The 15,622-nt window shown below is 40.2% G+C and overlaps 1 protein-coding gene across 1 annotated transcript in view; it reads left to right on the top strand.

Moving 5' to 3' along the window:
- Window positions 1-14,655, top strand: part of cd276 (CD276 molecule) — a 52,432-nt gene extending 37,777 nt beyond the window's left edge. Inside the window, exons 7-8 of the mRNA XM_064314031.1 lie at window positions 5,937-5,968; window positions 13,800-14,655. Coding sequence (XP_064170101.1) covers window positions 5,937-5,959 — 23 coding nt within the window. The 3' untranslated portion in view covers window positions 5,960-5,968; window positions 13,800-14,655. The remainder of the gene's footprint in view (window positions 1-5,936; window positions 5,969-13,799) is intronic.
- Window positions 14,656-15,622: the final 967 nt, after the last annotated feature.

Raw genomic sequence — 15,622 nt, forward strand, 5'->3', positions numbered from 1 at the left:
AGCAGAGTTATGAGAGCCCAGTTCTGTAAACAAGATCCCTGAAATCAGTCAGTTGCAGCTGTCAGAACCAACCAATCCCCAAGCACCTCCCCCCCCCCACCCACCCCAACTTCCAGGACTCATCCTCTCTGAATCGAGTTCTGTTATTGCAGTACAGTGCGCTGGATGGAGCTGCATATTTTGCGCACTGGCCCACTCTCTCATGTGTGTCCCAAAGAGGGGATGTGACCTAGCAGTGCAGAGGTCCTCGTAATTGACACCATGACCGTGGTTTTTCATAAGCCAAGGAGACAAACACTTCCATATAAAAAAAGAGGCGAGAGAGAGAGACAGTATTTTTTGTGAATTAACAAATCAAGCTCAGTCTCTTCTTGCTTTGAAGCAAGCTCTCATCAAGTGGGGTAGTAACCCTTTGTTGGGCTTCTGTTGTAGGGACCGATGGCATTTAGTGAATGAATATCTCTGGCATCAAGGCCAGTGTAGCATGTAGCAGAGTGGAGAGGAACTGCCAGGATGGTGTTGTAATACATTATGTCTATAACTTGTGATTTATTTTAAGGGGCTATGCTGTAACTGATGTCAAATTGTATAAATCACTATTTCTCAGCCACCATCTCTCCCTGCGTGCTTTGCTGCTCTTCTCTGGACTAAGTCATTCAACTTCACAAATGTGTTGCATGGCATTTACATGACCATAATATTCATTCAGAATGCAGTCGGGCACTACCTGCTGTCTGTTTCCAAGTCTGCACACCTGTTTATGTATGTCTTTTTATTTCTAAATTGCACGCATTGGCATAGCTGCCAATAGAAATAGGCACACGTTTTTAACATTGTACTGGAATACACTGAATCAAATCTCTCCGAATGAATTTTATGTTGTTTATAGATGTCACAATAGTATATAATGCCAGAAGTGGGTGTTTAAAATGTGGTTATTCAAGATAAACATTCATATTGTGAAAGCATCTGGGCCTCATTTCACAAAACGATATGCGACTATTTTTGCTTTCGAATCAGAAATTATTGTCAAAACGAAGTTAAAAAAATTTTGTTGCTAGAAATTCACAAATAAATCTACAACCACTTCTGGATTATCACAAACCCATCTTCCTCTTGCAGCTGGCATTCATGTTCTTAATACAGAGAAGGAGAAGCAACTAAATGGCTTATCATTGTTCACCTTTGATGAGTGTTATTCTTCTTCTTAATCTTTTTATGTGTCAGTAAGAGCACACTTAACTCAGTACATTATGACACAGTAATTGCTGTGCTTCTCTTTAGGGTACTAAGATATAGCACCCACAGCCAAATACTTTTTTGTATTACTTATTTTGATATTTAACCAGGCCAATTTAACCAATGACTGAATTTTCTTTTGCAGTGAGCGGATTTGGGGATTCAAATTGGGTGGGGAATGCAAGGGGCTGCATAACCAATCAGATGCCCTGCTTTTTCAAAAAATGCCATGGGTTGTTTAATGACCATAGTGAGTCAGGACCTTGATTTAATGTCTTTTCTGAAGGATGACACTTTCCAGAGAACAGTATTCCGGTCTCTGTGTCATGGTTTTGGATTTTGTTTGGTCCAAGCAGCCCCTGTTGTACCAGCAACACCTTTTCTTGCAGGAATCTTTCTTGCTTTCTCAGGCCTCACAACCAAGTACTAACTAAATTCAAAACTGCTTAGTCTCAGCAGTTTGCCATGAGAAGGGTCCAGCATGGTGTGGCTGATGGTTGCTATAAATTTAGCACAATGGCTGCTTACCCTTAACATATACTATAAACCTCATGACACACAGTGGAAAAATATGGTGTCATTTCCTTTGAAATATTTACTTATATGGATAGTCATTATTGACATTATTTATTATTGCATTGTTTTGTTTACAGCATAGGCCTTTTTCACCTATTAGGACCTTTTCTCCATGATCAGAATGTTTTGCGTGTTCAAAATGTCAACTAGCCCAGGTAATGGCACAAAAAGCAAGGCATGCAGGGAAATAACAGCTGCATAAAGGCCAATTTCTAACAAGCTCCATGCACACACATCACAGGCTGTGAAATGCTTTTCCTTACGTGACAAAAATATATTTTCCCATATATAGAAATGCAGTATATTTGCTTTCATTTGCCATACAGTATTTTGTGATATGCAAGGCAGTTCGGGTGATATTTTAAGCTTTTAACTGCAAATGCCTATGCTATTATTAAGGCATAACACTGACTTATTTGGGAAATGAGAAACGGTTACTTGGAATGTATTGTATGTATATACAATATATTGTAATTAATATTGAGAAGTGTATTGAGTAATATATAGAAATATAATACATTGCAGCCGATCCTTGTTGTGTTTGACAAAAATTACAATGGATAGGCATGCATGTCTTGAGTTTTTACTGAATAAATTCTGGTTAGATAAATACTGTGCACAAGGCTGCAAGAGCTGTGTTACTTTTGGGAATTTTATTGTCCAACACACTAGTTGTCCAGCTCCTTTAATGCTACTCGATTGCGTTTCCTCAATAGTAGAAGGGTGAGTGGTTAAACCACAGACCCTTAAACCACAGATCCTTGAGCTGAGACTATTCCTGAGAGATATTCCCTTTTTTCATTAAACTGGCTTCTGGTTGTTAGAAGTATCCTATTTGGGAAGTTATTTGGCACTACAACATTTTGAAGTGTTCTTTTGTTCTCTTAAAGATTTAAGCTTATTCCTGCTATGAAGACATATATGTGAACGATAAATGTAAATAATTCATAAAGCCAATGTGATGATATGTATGAATTAAGTCTTGGGGCTGTGAACCTGTCCTCCTCATTGGTGACAGACTTTTCTATCGGATAAAAAATAACTGTGCATATTAGCATTTTCCAAGTGATGTACCCAGAACAGAAGAACCAAATCCCTTTCGATAAATCTCAGATGCCCTCCTGCATTTCAGCGCCATGTCCTCCCTCACAGTGACATCATCAATCAAACTAATAGGACTGTGGAACGTGCCCTGGTCTGGCCCACTTGGGTTACTTGGCACAGAGGCGGAGCTTGCCCGTGCTCCTCTGTTTATTTTTAATCACCCCGCTCTCTTTGAAGTTCAAATTAAGCCTGCAGTTTGTGTGCTGTCCTTGCTGCCCGACATGTGTGATTAATAGATGCCTGAATCCCTGAATGCCCATAGACCCCTCGTACAAAGAAGAAAAAATAGAGACTCTAAATAAAACCCCTTGGGACAAAATGACGATGACCTTTCTGCATTTGCAGTAACTTCTCTCTACATTCTTTAGGAGTTATTTCAGATGGATTGACCCATCTCCTAGCAATGTGTATTCATAGACATAGATCTTTTGTTTACTGCTACTTTATTAATATTTCTGAGCATCTACTAAAGAAATCCTGCTTAAGTAAAAATAATACTGTGCCCAAGGCTGCAACAGCAGTTTTCCTGTTGCAAATTTTAATGCTTGACAGGCTGAAGTCCAGTCCAGCTTCTTCCATGCTACTTAATTGCTACTCCAAGTGTGTTGTAGAAGTAGGGTGGTGCAGGCACTTAAATCAGAGAATCTTGAGCTGAGTGAGGGTATTTCTGCCTTCCTTGTGAGATCTCCCACCCCCGTAAACACCCTACAAGTGCACTTAGTACTTTTGATTGTCTCCCCAAAGAGTAATAGTTTTTTATGGCATCTTCAAGGAGTGCTGACAAATTAAAATGCTTTTGACCATGGAAAGGCGAGGGTTGTCAGCATATCATCCTGCTTTTCTATCAAAATCCACTGCTCTGTTCTGACCGCACGGTGCTGAATTTGTGTTGCCTTTACTTGGATGTCGTGCTGCAGTGTTTTCAGCTCCCCTGGAAGGCTATCTTCCAGCTTTAAATAGAGAGAAAGCAAAATCACAGAAAACATTGGGGAGCATTGTACAGCCATATATATGTGAATTTAGGGAATCATATTGTAAATAGAAAAAGAGAGCAAACCTCACAAATGTACGAATCGTGAAGCAGGTCTCAGTTGTGCATTATGAAACATGAACAACAACCTTGTTTTCGTGCTACGTCAACACAACAAAGTATACAAAATAAAAACAATACACCAATATGTAATGGAATTCAGAGACATGTGCTTGCACATGACTGTCCACTGCAGAAGGTGATATTATGCTTCAGTAAGAGTATGAACAGTTAGTTCCCTTATCTACTGAGCTTTTGTGTTCAGCTAGGCAAGCTGTCCATATCTCTGCTTGTGCAGGACTGCTAACAAGGATGTTGATTCAGAATTAGCAGTGGGCCTACCCCCATTACCAATACGTATTTGCATCCATAAAGAAACATACTCTCCCAGCATCAATGAAAGTGAAAGTTCATTACACACATGAAGTACTCATTGTTAACAATCAATCCCGATACAACAAATTAAAAGAAGAATTAGGACAATGTAATATGTTGTCTTTATTGTGATATTTGATTCATTTAATTATTTTGTTGTTTATTTTTGTAGGTTAACAGTTGGGATAAATGATTTTTGGCTTGTTTCTCTAATTCTTGATGTGGAGAGTCTTTTAAAGGAAGTTCCTCAAATGTGTTGTGGATGGCCTTCACAAACCTGTTTGCCAAATGTTATCATGTTGTGTATAATTCTGGGTAGCTCAGGCCAGTGGCTTATACCAGTTTCTGTGGTATAAATCTAATATCTTTGTACAAATACAATCCAGAATGAAATCCATTCTGTGTAATTTTGATTGCTTGGCAGAACTCACATGAGACATTTTGAAATTCTGTGCTATAATGATGCACAAATAGTACCTTAGTGGTGCTTTTTCTTTGTCAGCCTTGGAGGCAAAACATTACTGAAGGTTTCATTGCCTTTATTATGCTATTATTTTTTAGAAAAAATGAAGAATCAACAAATAAAAATGAAAAGAAAATCAGCTTACATATGTAGCTTATGTGCTGGGATATGCAATTGCCTGCGTGCGATTCAGTGTGGACATCATCCTTCACCCCTCCCCCCTTCCCCCCCACCCCCCTTCCCAAGGCCCCTCGTATGACCGGGGGCAGCTCATCACATGCGATCGGGATTCCTGCAGCTCAGTGGCCCCACAGGGAAACAGATCTGTCTCGCTTCCTTGCCTCGCTTCCCCCATTGTGTTCCAGAGCCCAGCTTCACATCAGCACTCAGCAAAAAGTCAGTAATTGAGCAATCTACTTCATGTTCTCCGTGTTGCCATGTAGGAGTGCGGAAGCAGAGAGGGACAGACAGAGAGTTTAATTGAAAATTAATTAATTGATTTTGGGTTAGGACCATTAAGATCCATTACTTGTGTCTAAAGGGTGTGGCCAAGTTTATTTTTCTTGAGCATCTTCTGAAACCTGGATGTGATCCATGACTTGTTCCAGGTGGGATTCTGTACATGATCTCTCTGCAGACTCTGACAATACTGATATTCTCAGCTGTAAAGGATTGTCCACAATGTGGATACGCATAGAGCTTGGACCTGTGGCCGTGTTCGCTTGTTTGGTCTCATTGAAACGTTGCGCAATGATTGTGCTGTTGGCTGCGGGATAGCTCATCTTGCTACAGTGTTTGAGTGTATGAATGGTCTCCACAAATCTAAATCTGTACCTGTAGCATTGTCTGGAAAAGGAGGCTTCACTTGGTGGGACATCCATGTTTTATGCCTCTGGTCAACTGGGTAACCACAGTAACCACAAGCCGCCTGCACACGTTACAAATAAAGTTTCCTCCTCTGACTCGAATGATGCTGACCTTGACTGGAGGAGAGTGCATGTTCGTCTGCACAATCCAGAATTGAGGCAGTTGAATACACATGAATTGGGCATTCTGTATTGGGATGGGTGTGAATTAAAATGAAGAGTCTTCTATACTTTGCCATAATTGGAGCAGTGCTTGGCTAAAACTCTCGTCTCTGTTTTACAGCCATGACACCACTGAAGAGCTAAGGGGTACAGGTAAGCTCAGTTTTAATTATAATTCAATTTTTAACAAAGCCTTTCTATACCATTGATCTTTGTGTTTTGCTGCTAGCTCCTCTTTACTTACTGTGATTGCTTTGATATTTTTGAGACAGGACTTGTATAAAAACCACAGGGTGCCTTGTTGCCATGGCAAACATCTTTTTTCTTTTGTGAGACCATGCTTAAATATCTTTTTAAATGCAGAGGCAAGAAAATTCAGTTAGTGCTGGAAAATTCAACTAAAACTAGCTGACAGTGGCCCTGCCCTCAGTCAGGCGAGAATGATACACTGTCCTCTCTGTTTGTCGAACATTACTTCAGTGGAATAGCATGCTAGGCTCCATCTCTTTTCTTTCACTTCGATAGAATTCACACCATTTAAAAACCCAGCTCAGTTATGGCAAAGAGGAGTCCATGCATCACTGCAGATCTTTGTTGTGGTCTACAGGAATGTACATTATTTCCAGATTAACTATTACTATTCTCCACCATCGCTGCTCGCACCTCTTGGTATATTGACTTCAACATAATCAAGGCAAGACATATCTATGGAAAACCTGTAAGGATTTTCTTTGGCAGAAAATATATTTGTTGCTTTTATTTGGCTCAGATACAAATTTGAATTCAGTACACATAACAGACTTCTTTTCTGTTGCTGAATAGCAGTCATTAATCTATGAAGAAAAAGACAGAGTGATGCAAATATAGCTGAACGCCATAAATTGCCTTCGTAACATACATTTTAATATAGACTATTTGTTATCTTTTCCATTTATCATAAAAATAGATATTCTGGTAAAGAGTTTCATATTTTGGGTAATTCTGCTGAAAAGGGCCCACAATCTGATGAAAAGGGCTCTCAGTAAATTGAATCTTAATATGAAATATGGGAATTAAATAATCAGAAGAACTGACATAATGTAGTGGTATGTTTTGAAACCAAGCACAGCCTTGTAAGTACAGTCTATATTTCTATGCCCCCCTGAGACCTGTTTAAGGAATCTCAAATTCAGCTGCAGTAGAGTCAGTATGAGCTGAAGTTTTCATTGGACAAAAACAACAGCAACAGCTGCAAGTTTGTTTTATTGTGTATTTCTGTGTTCATGGAAATAGTGCTATTGCAAAATGAAAATGACAGACTACAAAGAGGACTTCATACTCTTGTTTTTGTTGTGATGAGAAGCCCACCAATATGGCTTTCATTCTGATTCTGAGGCCAGTTTGCAAAGTTCTGCTCGCATGCTCTTTTAAGAAACCATCCTAAGATACAGACCCTGCAACACGGTTGGCAGTTGTCATCAATGAGAGAAGTAGTTCTCCAAAATCGACGCTAGTTCCTGTTGCATGCCATAGGGCTGGTAGCGGGAAATACAGTCACTGGCTCATGAGTGAATGTATGAGTGCAGTGCACATCCTCAGCTGACATGGGGGAGATGTGGGTGAAAAGATGATTTTGTGAACATGTAATTGGTGACTCCAAAAGCCCCCCGCCCACAAAAAAGATCATTAAATAAATAAAAGTGACCCAGTCTGCTTCCAGCTGTTAGCAACTGCACTAATGATAGAATCTGCCAAATTAGTCACAGCTTCTAAATATTCTTTGTATTTTACATAAGATATATTAGGTATAAAATTCATCTTTCTCTTCAGGAAAAAAATATGTTCTCCCTTGCCTGTCCCATAGAAACAAGATTTTTCATACCGACTACTTAAATCAACATTCCAAAGGATTGTAAAAATGTTTAATGATCTAGCTTTTTTCCCCAAAATTTATTTCTATCTAAAGCTGGAGTATAAGTACACGAACTTGGTCATTTTTAATAACTATTAAAACCCTGGATAGTTTGTTTCATCATTCAGGAGAAAACTTTCACCATAAAACTCTTCTGTATTTGTTAGTGGAGAGCATTGAATAGTGTATTTTTAGCTTTTTTCTTTTTTCCAATTATCCCACAGTGAGCCCGTAGCCCTTATAGCATGGGATTGTGCTTTATTCCTCAGGACAGCCTTTCCGTCCACTTCACTGACTTTAGATATACTCAGCCAGGGGAACTCATTTGGGGGAAAAGATGCATTAAATAACCACACAGTGCAGTTGCAGTAAGGCAAAGTTGTTATAGTTTCCAGGCAATATTGTCCTAGTTAACATTGTAAGAGTAAGTAATTAAAGAGCAGGTACATTTGTAATGTGTGTTCCGCCGAACATTTTCAGAATGCTGGATGAAATGTTTTACAGAAAGCAGCATTAGTAATTGAGCAACTGGCATTTGCATTAATGAAATAAATATCCCACGGCACTTTCATGGCAAAATATATCAACCGATCCGCGTCAGACTGGCAATGAACAATGTGGCGTGCTTGACAAATCTCAGGTGTTAGACAGCCGACATTTCAGCTTAACAAAGGACCGAACAAAGAATACTGGTCACCCAAATACTGGTGAAACCCAGGAGAGGAGGCAGACCTTTGCATTGTATACCTGTACAACCACATGCACAGCTTACACTTAAACACAGTGCTGCTACTGTACCGTGTATCTCTTTTGTCATAGATCAATCAGTCTATCAATAGTGACAATATAAGCAATTTGACGATAGTGCTGTGCATTTCACATTTTTGTGATGTATAGCCAAGTGCGTCACGCTGAGACACAGAGATGCATAATGTAATGTAAGTTGACATACTGTGTGTAGACTCCCTCTATAAATGATCGCCGTTTGGTGCGGCTATGAATTTATTTGTCATTACAATGTCCTGACCTTCACTTAAAGTGCAAGTGTTGGCAGATGCACTGTAGTCTGTATTCCTCTGCTGAATCACAGCAGATCAATGCTTTTAATATTTTTATGGTGGCCTATGTATTGATCGCCTAATTTATGCAGTATACAGCATATCTGATGGCATACCCACTGTCTGTGCCTCTAATTACCACAGGATAATTTCATTATAAATTTTTTTGTGCCCCCAAATGTGGAATTGTTCATTTTATATCTTTTTATTATATTACATTTGTTTTATTTTATCGAACATACAGTGTGTATGTATATATATATATATATATATATATATATATGTATATGTAAAGTACTATGTTTCTACTTTTTTGCGTGGAAGATTGAAGTTACCTTTTATTTGTCATTAGATGCATCATTTGTAAATTGATTTGTGGTGGTTTGTTCTACATACATTATTGGGCTCTATTTAGCTGTTTTAATAATATATAACACATATTCTGCAGAGAGATTAATTATATGTGAATTATTTGTATTTGCCTGAGAGTTTATGGGCTATATGTTAATGATCTAAGCGCACGGTCTAAAGCGCATGGCACAAGTGCATTTAGGGCGTGGCCAAATCCACTTTTGCTAGTTTAATGGCGGATAATCTGAACGCAAAGTAAGGCGCATGGTTCAAAGGGGTTGTACTTAATCTCTTAATTAATCATTGGTGTGTTTTGGGCGTAACATGAAATAAACCAATCAGAGTGTCATCTCCCATTCCCTTTAAAAGCCAGGTGTGCTTGCACCTTGGCGGATTGCTATTATAATGGCAGATTTACTAATTCTGATAAATATTATGACTAACCATTATTAAAAATATTGCGCGTTGTGCACCCGCCTATGTAGGCGCATATTACTGTCTTAATAATGCGCCCTTAAAACAGTAAAATACTGCGTCATTGACTTAAGACCAGGTTTTTGTTAGTCAATCGTGCAATCGCTTTCTGCTGCCTCAAGATAGCAACACGCAAACAATGCGCCTGACCACACCTCATTTTAAGACCAACATGCCCATGGGCGCTCAGATGGGCGCAAGTACATTTGCTATTTAAACAACGTGGGCGCTGGACGCGAAAATGACAACTGCGTCGGTCTGAAACTAGCAAAGACACTTGCGTTGCGCTGCTTTGCGCCAGGTGTAAAATAGAGCCCTATGTCTCTGGGTGCCATACTGTGAAGGCCATATCTCAGAGAAAAAAAATTACCAAGCAAAATAAATAAATAAATAAAAATAAAATAATAAATACATACACCAATCAGACTGTAAATGGGAAGCTAAAGCTCATTCTATCTTGGGGAGCCCTTGAGGAACCTGTCAATCATTGTGGAGGACACTTGCCTGCCATCCCAGTGTGCAGTGACTTGACATGTAAATAACAGCTTTGTGTCTCAAAAGCCGTTCAGAAACCTAGGATGGCTGGAGGTGTGATTTAATAATCAGTAATGGGGAATTATGAAAATCAGACTGTGTGATGTGATATATCATGCATAAATAACGCAACAAAGAGTGATATGAGTGTAAAAAACATGTACTTGGACAACAGGGGCACCCAGAGCAACACTTCAGGAGAAATGTTCAGTGGATGGTTCACGTGGGCTGGGATTATTTTGTTTGATTACATTACAAATTTCAACCCTATCTCCAAAAGGATTTAGCCATGTCTGGGAATGTACCTGTCTCCTGGTAAATAATCAAGCAAAAGGGAGATCAGTAGAGAAGGCACACCCAGGTAGGGGAGAGGCCTTGTGTTCACGGGAGTTTTAATCCATTTTCAGAGATAGAGAACAGGACCCTGAATAATTACCATGAAACAGTTTACATATTTGATCATTAAAAAACAACAACTATACCATTACACGGTTTACAGAGTAGCCTGCCATGTCCTTTTCAGGTCAAATAAAGCTGTGAATTACCCATGCCCTTATTTCACACGCTGCTTTACGGATACGCAAATGAACTACACTTACAGCAGCAGGAAAATAATGAAGGACATTTTTAGTGATAGAAAAGAATAGTCAGGGAGTAGTTATCTTTAAATGGGCCCTAGGTTGACTCCCTTTCCACCACCAGAGATGATATTAATACTGCTCAATTGACAGGTCCTGCAGGTACAATTACACATAATCCCCCCCCCCAAATTTGAGCAGAGAATTCAAATAACTTTAATTGAATCTGCCCGATCCCACACCTTGCATAACTCTACTGCCACAGTCAAAATATTTCCCTCATTGCACTGTTAGTCCATGTCTGTTTTGGCCGAGAGGCTTACTTTGTGGTTTTGCTGAGAAGGGTCTCAGAGGAGAAACAGTTTAAAAATGAGAAAGACGGCAAAAAAGAGGGACACTGAGAACTATTCAGGCACTGTCTATATTGAGAAAGCAGTGATAGATTTTATCCTGTATCAGTGTGCTTGTAATGTGAGGAACACTGAGGCTATATGAATGGGTGAATGTACAGGTCTGACCCCTGGCTTGGCGCTCGCCCTGTAGCTGTCGATGCAGTGAATGCCACTCCAGGTCGATAGCACAGCGATGACGTCTCGCCTCATTGTGGAGTACAGTCAGATTCCATTTCTAACACTTTTCTGCATTATTTCATTGTATGTGTACTAACGTTCCTGCTACAGCACATTTAAAAAAGTGTGGGGGTGGGTAAAGATGATATCTGACAGAAGGGCCTCTCGCCGGGGATTCACGGCAGGAGACGGAGGGAAAGGGAACCGTCGATCGATTGGGACTAATGAACTCTGAGGGTCCTCTGTTCCGTTGGCCTTTTCACAGGCAAGCATGGGTCCAGTCCAGGGAGGAGGCCTCTGGCCACATTGACTTCTCCTCTCATAGTCCGTAAATGACAAAACAAAGCAAACAAAACAACAGCACGCTGTACAGAAATCAACGGCCCCAGGGCTCAATTAAGTAGCGTAGATTAAGCGTAATGCGGCTGAATCTGCTCAACGGGACGCGTGGCGAGGTCTCCTCAGGGGCCCTGAGGTTCTGGGCAGTGTGATGGGCCGCATCGGGGGCACGTTTTGGGCTTCTTTCGGGTGATGTACGAGCCCTGAAAGATGCTTATTGCTCCATCATTCTGACATTGACTCCATCGCGTACAGTGAATACAGGCCCCAGCCCTTTGGTGCTGTCCGTCACTGCCATTTAATATTCAGGCCCTGGCTCCTCTGGATGTCTTGAGTGCCGAATGAGTCAGCCGAATGGCAAATTGATGGAGACAAGGTCCTCCTGCAAATCCATTACTTCCCAGATGGAATGCTCGGTTGTCTCTCTTATCAGATATTTAATATCTGAATTTATTGTTGGGAGCAGTTGGTTCATGGGGTCTCTTAGCGACGCTTTTTCTGTGTTTGAAATATGAGCAGATGCAAATAAGAGCCCCATCTTCTCCCTCATCTGGAGCCTTTTGTGAATATTTACCCAACATCTCACTGTAAATATGAGAACGGATATGTTCATATGCTCCAAGTCACCCTCATTCAAAGCAGTGCTGTGTCGTTTGATTTGCCAGCCTAATATCCCATGCTCTGTGTATGCCCATCAGAGAAGAGTAGTAATTCAGTTTGTATGCGTGCGTGCACAGGCGTGTGTATGTGAGTGTGCAGCATGTGTGCATTTCATTTATCCAGTTGTAAATGCCTGAGGAGGACGCATGCTGCTGCACTGAGGCCTTCTCTGAAATATGTTCAGCCATCCAGCTGCTGCTTCTGTACACTCTGCTCTGTGCAGGATGACTGCAAATGTGATGCAGCCACATGGCATGGGCTGGATTCTATTCTACCATAGGCAAGCAGCAAGCTCTAGCTGGTTTCCCCTGAGACGTATGGTCAGGGTCAGGGTAAACAAGGACAAGCAGGACATCTGCCTTGACTGGGTCACCTGACACAGGAATCCATGCTGGATGCTTCTCCTGCTTGTGGATCACCTTGCCTTTGGGGTACACCCCTCATTTAAACAAGATTTTGTGAAAGAGAGGAGAATCAAGATTGATTCTCTCTCTCTGGTTGTGTCTATCATTTTACAAAAAGTAGGAGCGGGAGAATGAATTTTGACACTTCCATTTCAATGGAAATGAGGGAAGAAATTAATATATTGTTGATTTGCAGTTTGAACATAAAGTTGTTTTTGTGGAAAGGATAGTCATGTTTGCTCTCAATCACCAGGTTTGGATTGGAAATGGATTGGCGATACTGGATTTAAATGCATGTGTCCCATATTTTTCTGATTTAGAAAAATGCCACATCAACAGAGGCAAAGAGCCAAAATAATCAGACAAGTGATGAACAGTGTTAAAAATTATTATGCACAAGAGTACAATATCTTCCTAGTCTTTGCAACTAGTGGCGAGGTATTATCTCAAGAAAAGAGACTCCAAGCAAAACCGAGGTACACATGATTGCCCCTAATTATCTATCCAAACTTCTAAGCTCATACGCAGCAATATTGCTTTTTACGTCTTAAATTTAGAGGGGCTTCATGTGTGACATAATTAACTTCCATTTCAAGTTAATTCTCCAACAAGTTTAATGATGCAGGGAGAACTATTTCCTCTGCTGTGTTAGCACTTGTGTAAAGTAGCCTTTGGGGACCTGTTGTTTAAGTATATAAACTGCATTAAAAGTTTTGAAAGTTACCTCCTAATGAAAATAAAATGGAACGAAATTGAAAGTAAGGCACTCAATAGATGGTCTACAAACAAGTGCTTTTGACAACATGTTAAAAAATAATAGCAAGAAAACAAAAACAAAAAGCAGTGTAGCGTCATGTGTTCAGATCTCATTGAACATGGCAGAGACATAATTTGCTTCTTAAAATTCATCCTGTGGAGCTTGCGGAAGGATTGGCGGCAGGTATTCTTATGGGCAGTGTTTGTTTCTTTTGTCTCCCCTTGTGTTTCACTTGCCTGTCAATGTCAATTTCCTAGGCCTGCGGTGAAAGCAGATCTGTCACAAACTGAAAGATGCCAGGGTTCTGCTCTGGGCTTTGTGTATCTTCCTTTCACATTTCAGTTTTTTTTTTTTTTGTCTCTGTTGCAGATGTGAAGGTCTCACTGTGAGCACCACATGCCGTGACGCAAAGAAAAACACCCTGTCTTTTCCCTGTAAGACGCTGAGCACTGACTAATGAAGATGAGGAAGACAGTTTTTTTGCAAGTGTGTCATATCCAGCTCAGCAAAAAAGGCCTTGCAGAATGCACACCCTTTACCCCGACAAAGTGAAGGAATGCGAAGTGCACCCGATGGAAGCAGCAGCCCTTTGGATCCGCACTACCACCTGTCACACATGACTTTGCCCAGCAATGGAGGTCTAAAGAACTCTCTGCATGTCCATGTATCTCTGCTCATCTGTCTTCACTCGCTCGAGGGACCTGGAACTGGGGTAGATGTTACGCTAAAATGACATGCATGGGAGGAAACCAAAAACTGCTCAGTTGCTTTTACAGTGTTATAATATTAAATAGCAAGGATAGAAATGTTAGATTTATGAACCGTGTGGGCGGAGCTACCGGGTGCTGTCAGTCACTGACCCTTTTCACCAATCGAAACCACTGCTCTCTACTGCAGGATATTATGCTTTTAAACAGTGTACCATCAACAGCACGTGCTAGCTCAGCCCATTTTTGAGGCACTTTAAACCTCAATCTCTCACTGATATTTTAAATGTCTTTTAATGAATTCAGAATACATCAGTTTTAATGCTTTCTTTGAGATTCATACAGGTACTGCACTATATTCTGGCACAAAAAATGCAAAATCTGCACAGAAGTACAGTTCACTGCCAGGTCTTGTTTGAATGTGTCTAGATCTGGAAAGTGCTTGTGCCAAATGTCAGAGCCAACCATGAAATAATCCTGTGCATATTTACATTAAAATCCATTCAAAAACCCTTTGATCCATGATAATCACCTCACTCTGTCCTACAGCTCCACTCTGCATGCATGAATAACTGATTAGGTTTGGTGGATATATCTGCTACAAAACCCATTATATAAGCAATATTCAAATTCACACTTCATATAGACACGTCCATTTTGACCTTTGTGTTGGGGATAATAACAAATGGTTAATAGTTATACAAATATACAGAGAATCAGAAGAGCTTCACTGTGCTTAATGATATTCATTATAGGTACAGTGACATAGATGATCCTTTGATTCAGATTGCAATTTTTGGCATTGGTTAGAAAAAAAAAATTCATTCATGGCTGACTTTTATCCTTAATTGACTTTTACTGTTGCACAAACATTGCATCCCATCATTAATCAGAGGTGATTGGGTGCAGTTGGTGAGGCTGTTGGTGAATGCTAAGCCTGGTGAAAAGAAGAACACCAAAGCCATGTTTGTTCCACTTATTTAGGGAACTGCATTTTTTGCCATCAGGATAGTGCTGGCAGGAATAAGCCAGGACCCTGTCACTGACTGCGTGGGCAATTGAGAGCCAGGAGTGTATAACCTGGAAAGACATTGCAGTCAAACCCTGTCCATCAGCGATAGCCTGTCATCTAGAAGACCACAAGTCACAACAGCTCACCAAGATCAAAGACATTGTGCTTCATTAATGCTCAGTTAATTGAACCGATGCCAAAAACAAAAAACTAATCAATATTCAAAAAGTTTGTATACTTTAATGTCTTTAAAATATTCATGCATACATTGTGATACTTTTACTTTGATAAGAATATGCTGAGGTAAGAATACTGTATAAAGCATGAAGTAAGTGTTTGGAAGTTCACAGTTACTGTGTAAGCATCAGGTTTCAGGAACTGGGCCTTTTGTTTTTCACTCTTTAGTCCTTTTCAAACACCACGTTTGCTTTAAAAACCTCCCAGTCTCTTTGAGTAATAAACCCTGCCCGCAT

Source organism: Anguilla rostrata, chromosome 16, assembly GCF_018555375.3.
Source record: "Anguilla rostrata isolate EN2019 chromosome 16, ASM1855537v3, whole genome shotgun sequence".
NCBI classification, from domain to species: Eukaryota; Metazoa; Chordata; class Actinopteri; order Anguilliformes; family Anguillidae; genus Anguilla; species Anguilla rostrata.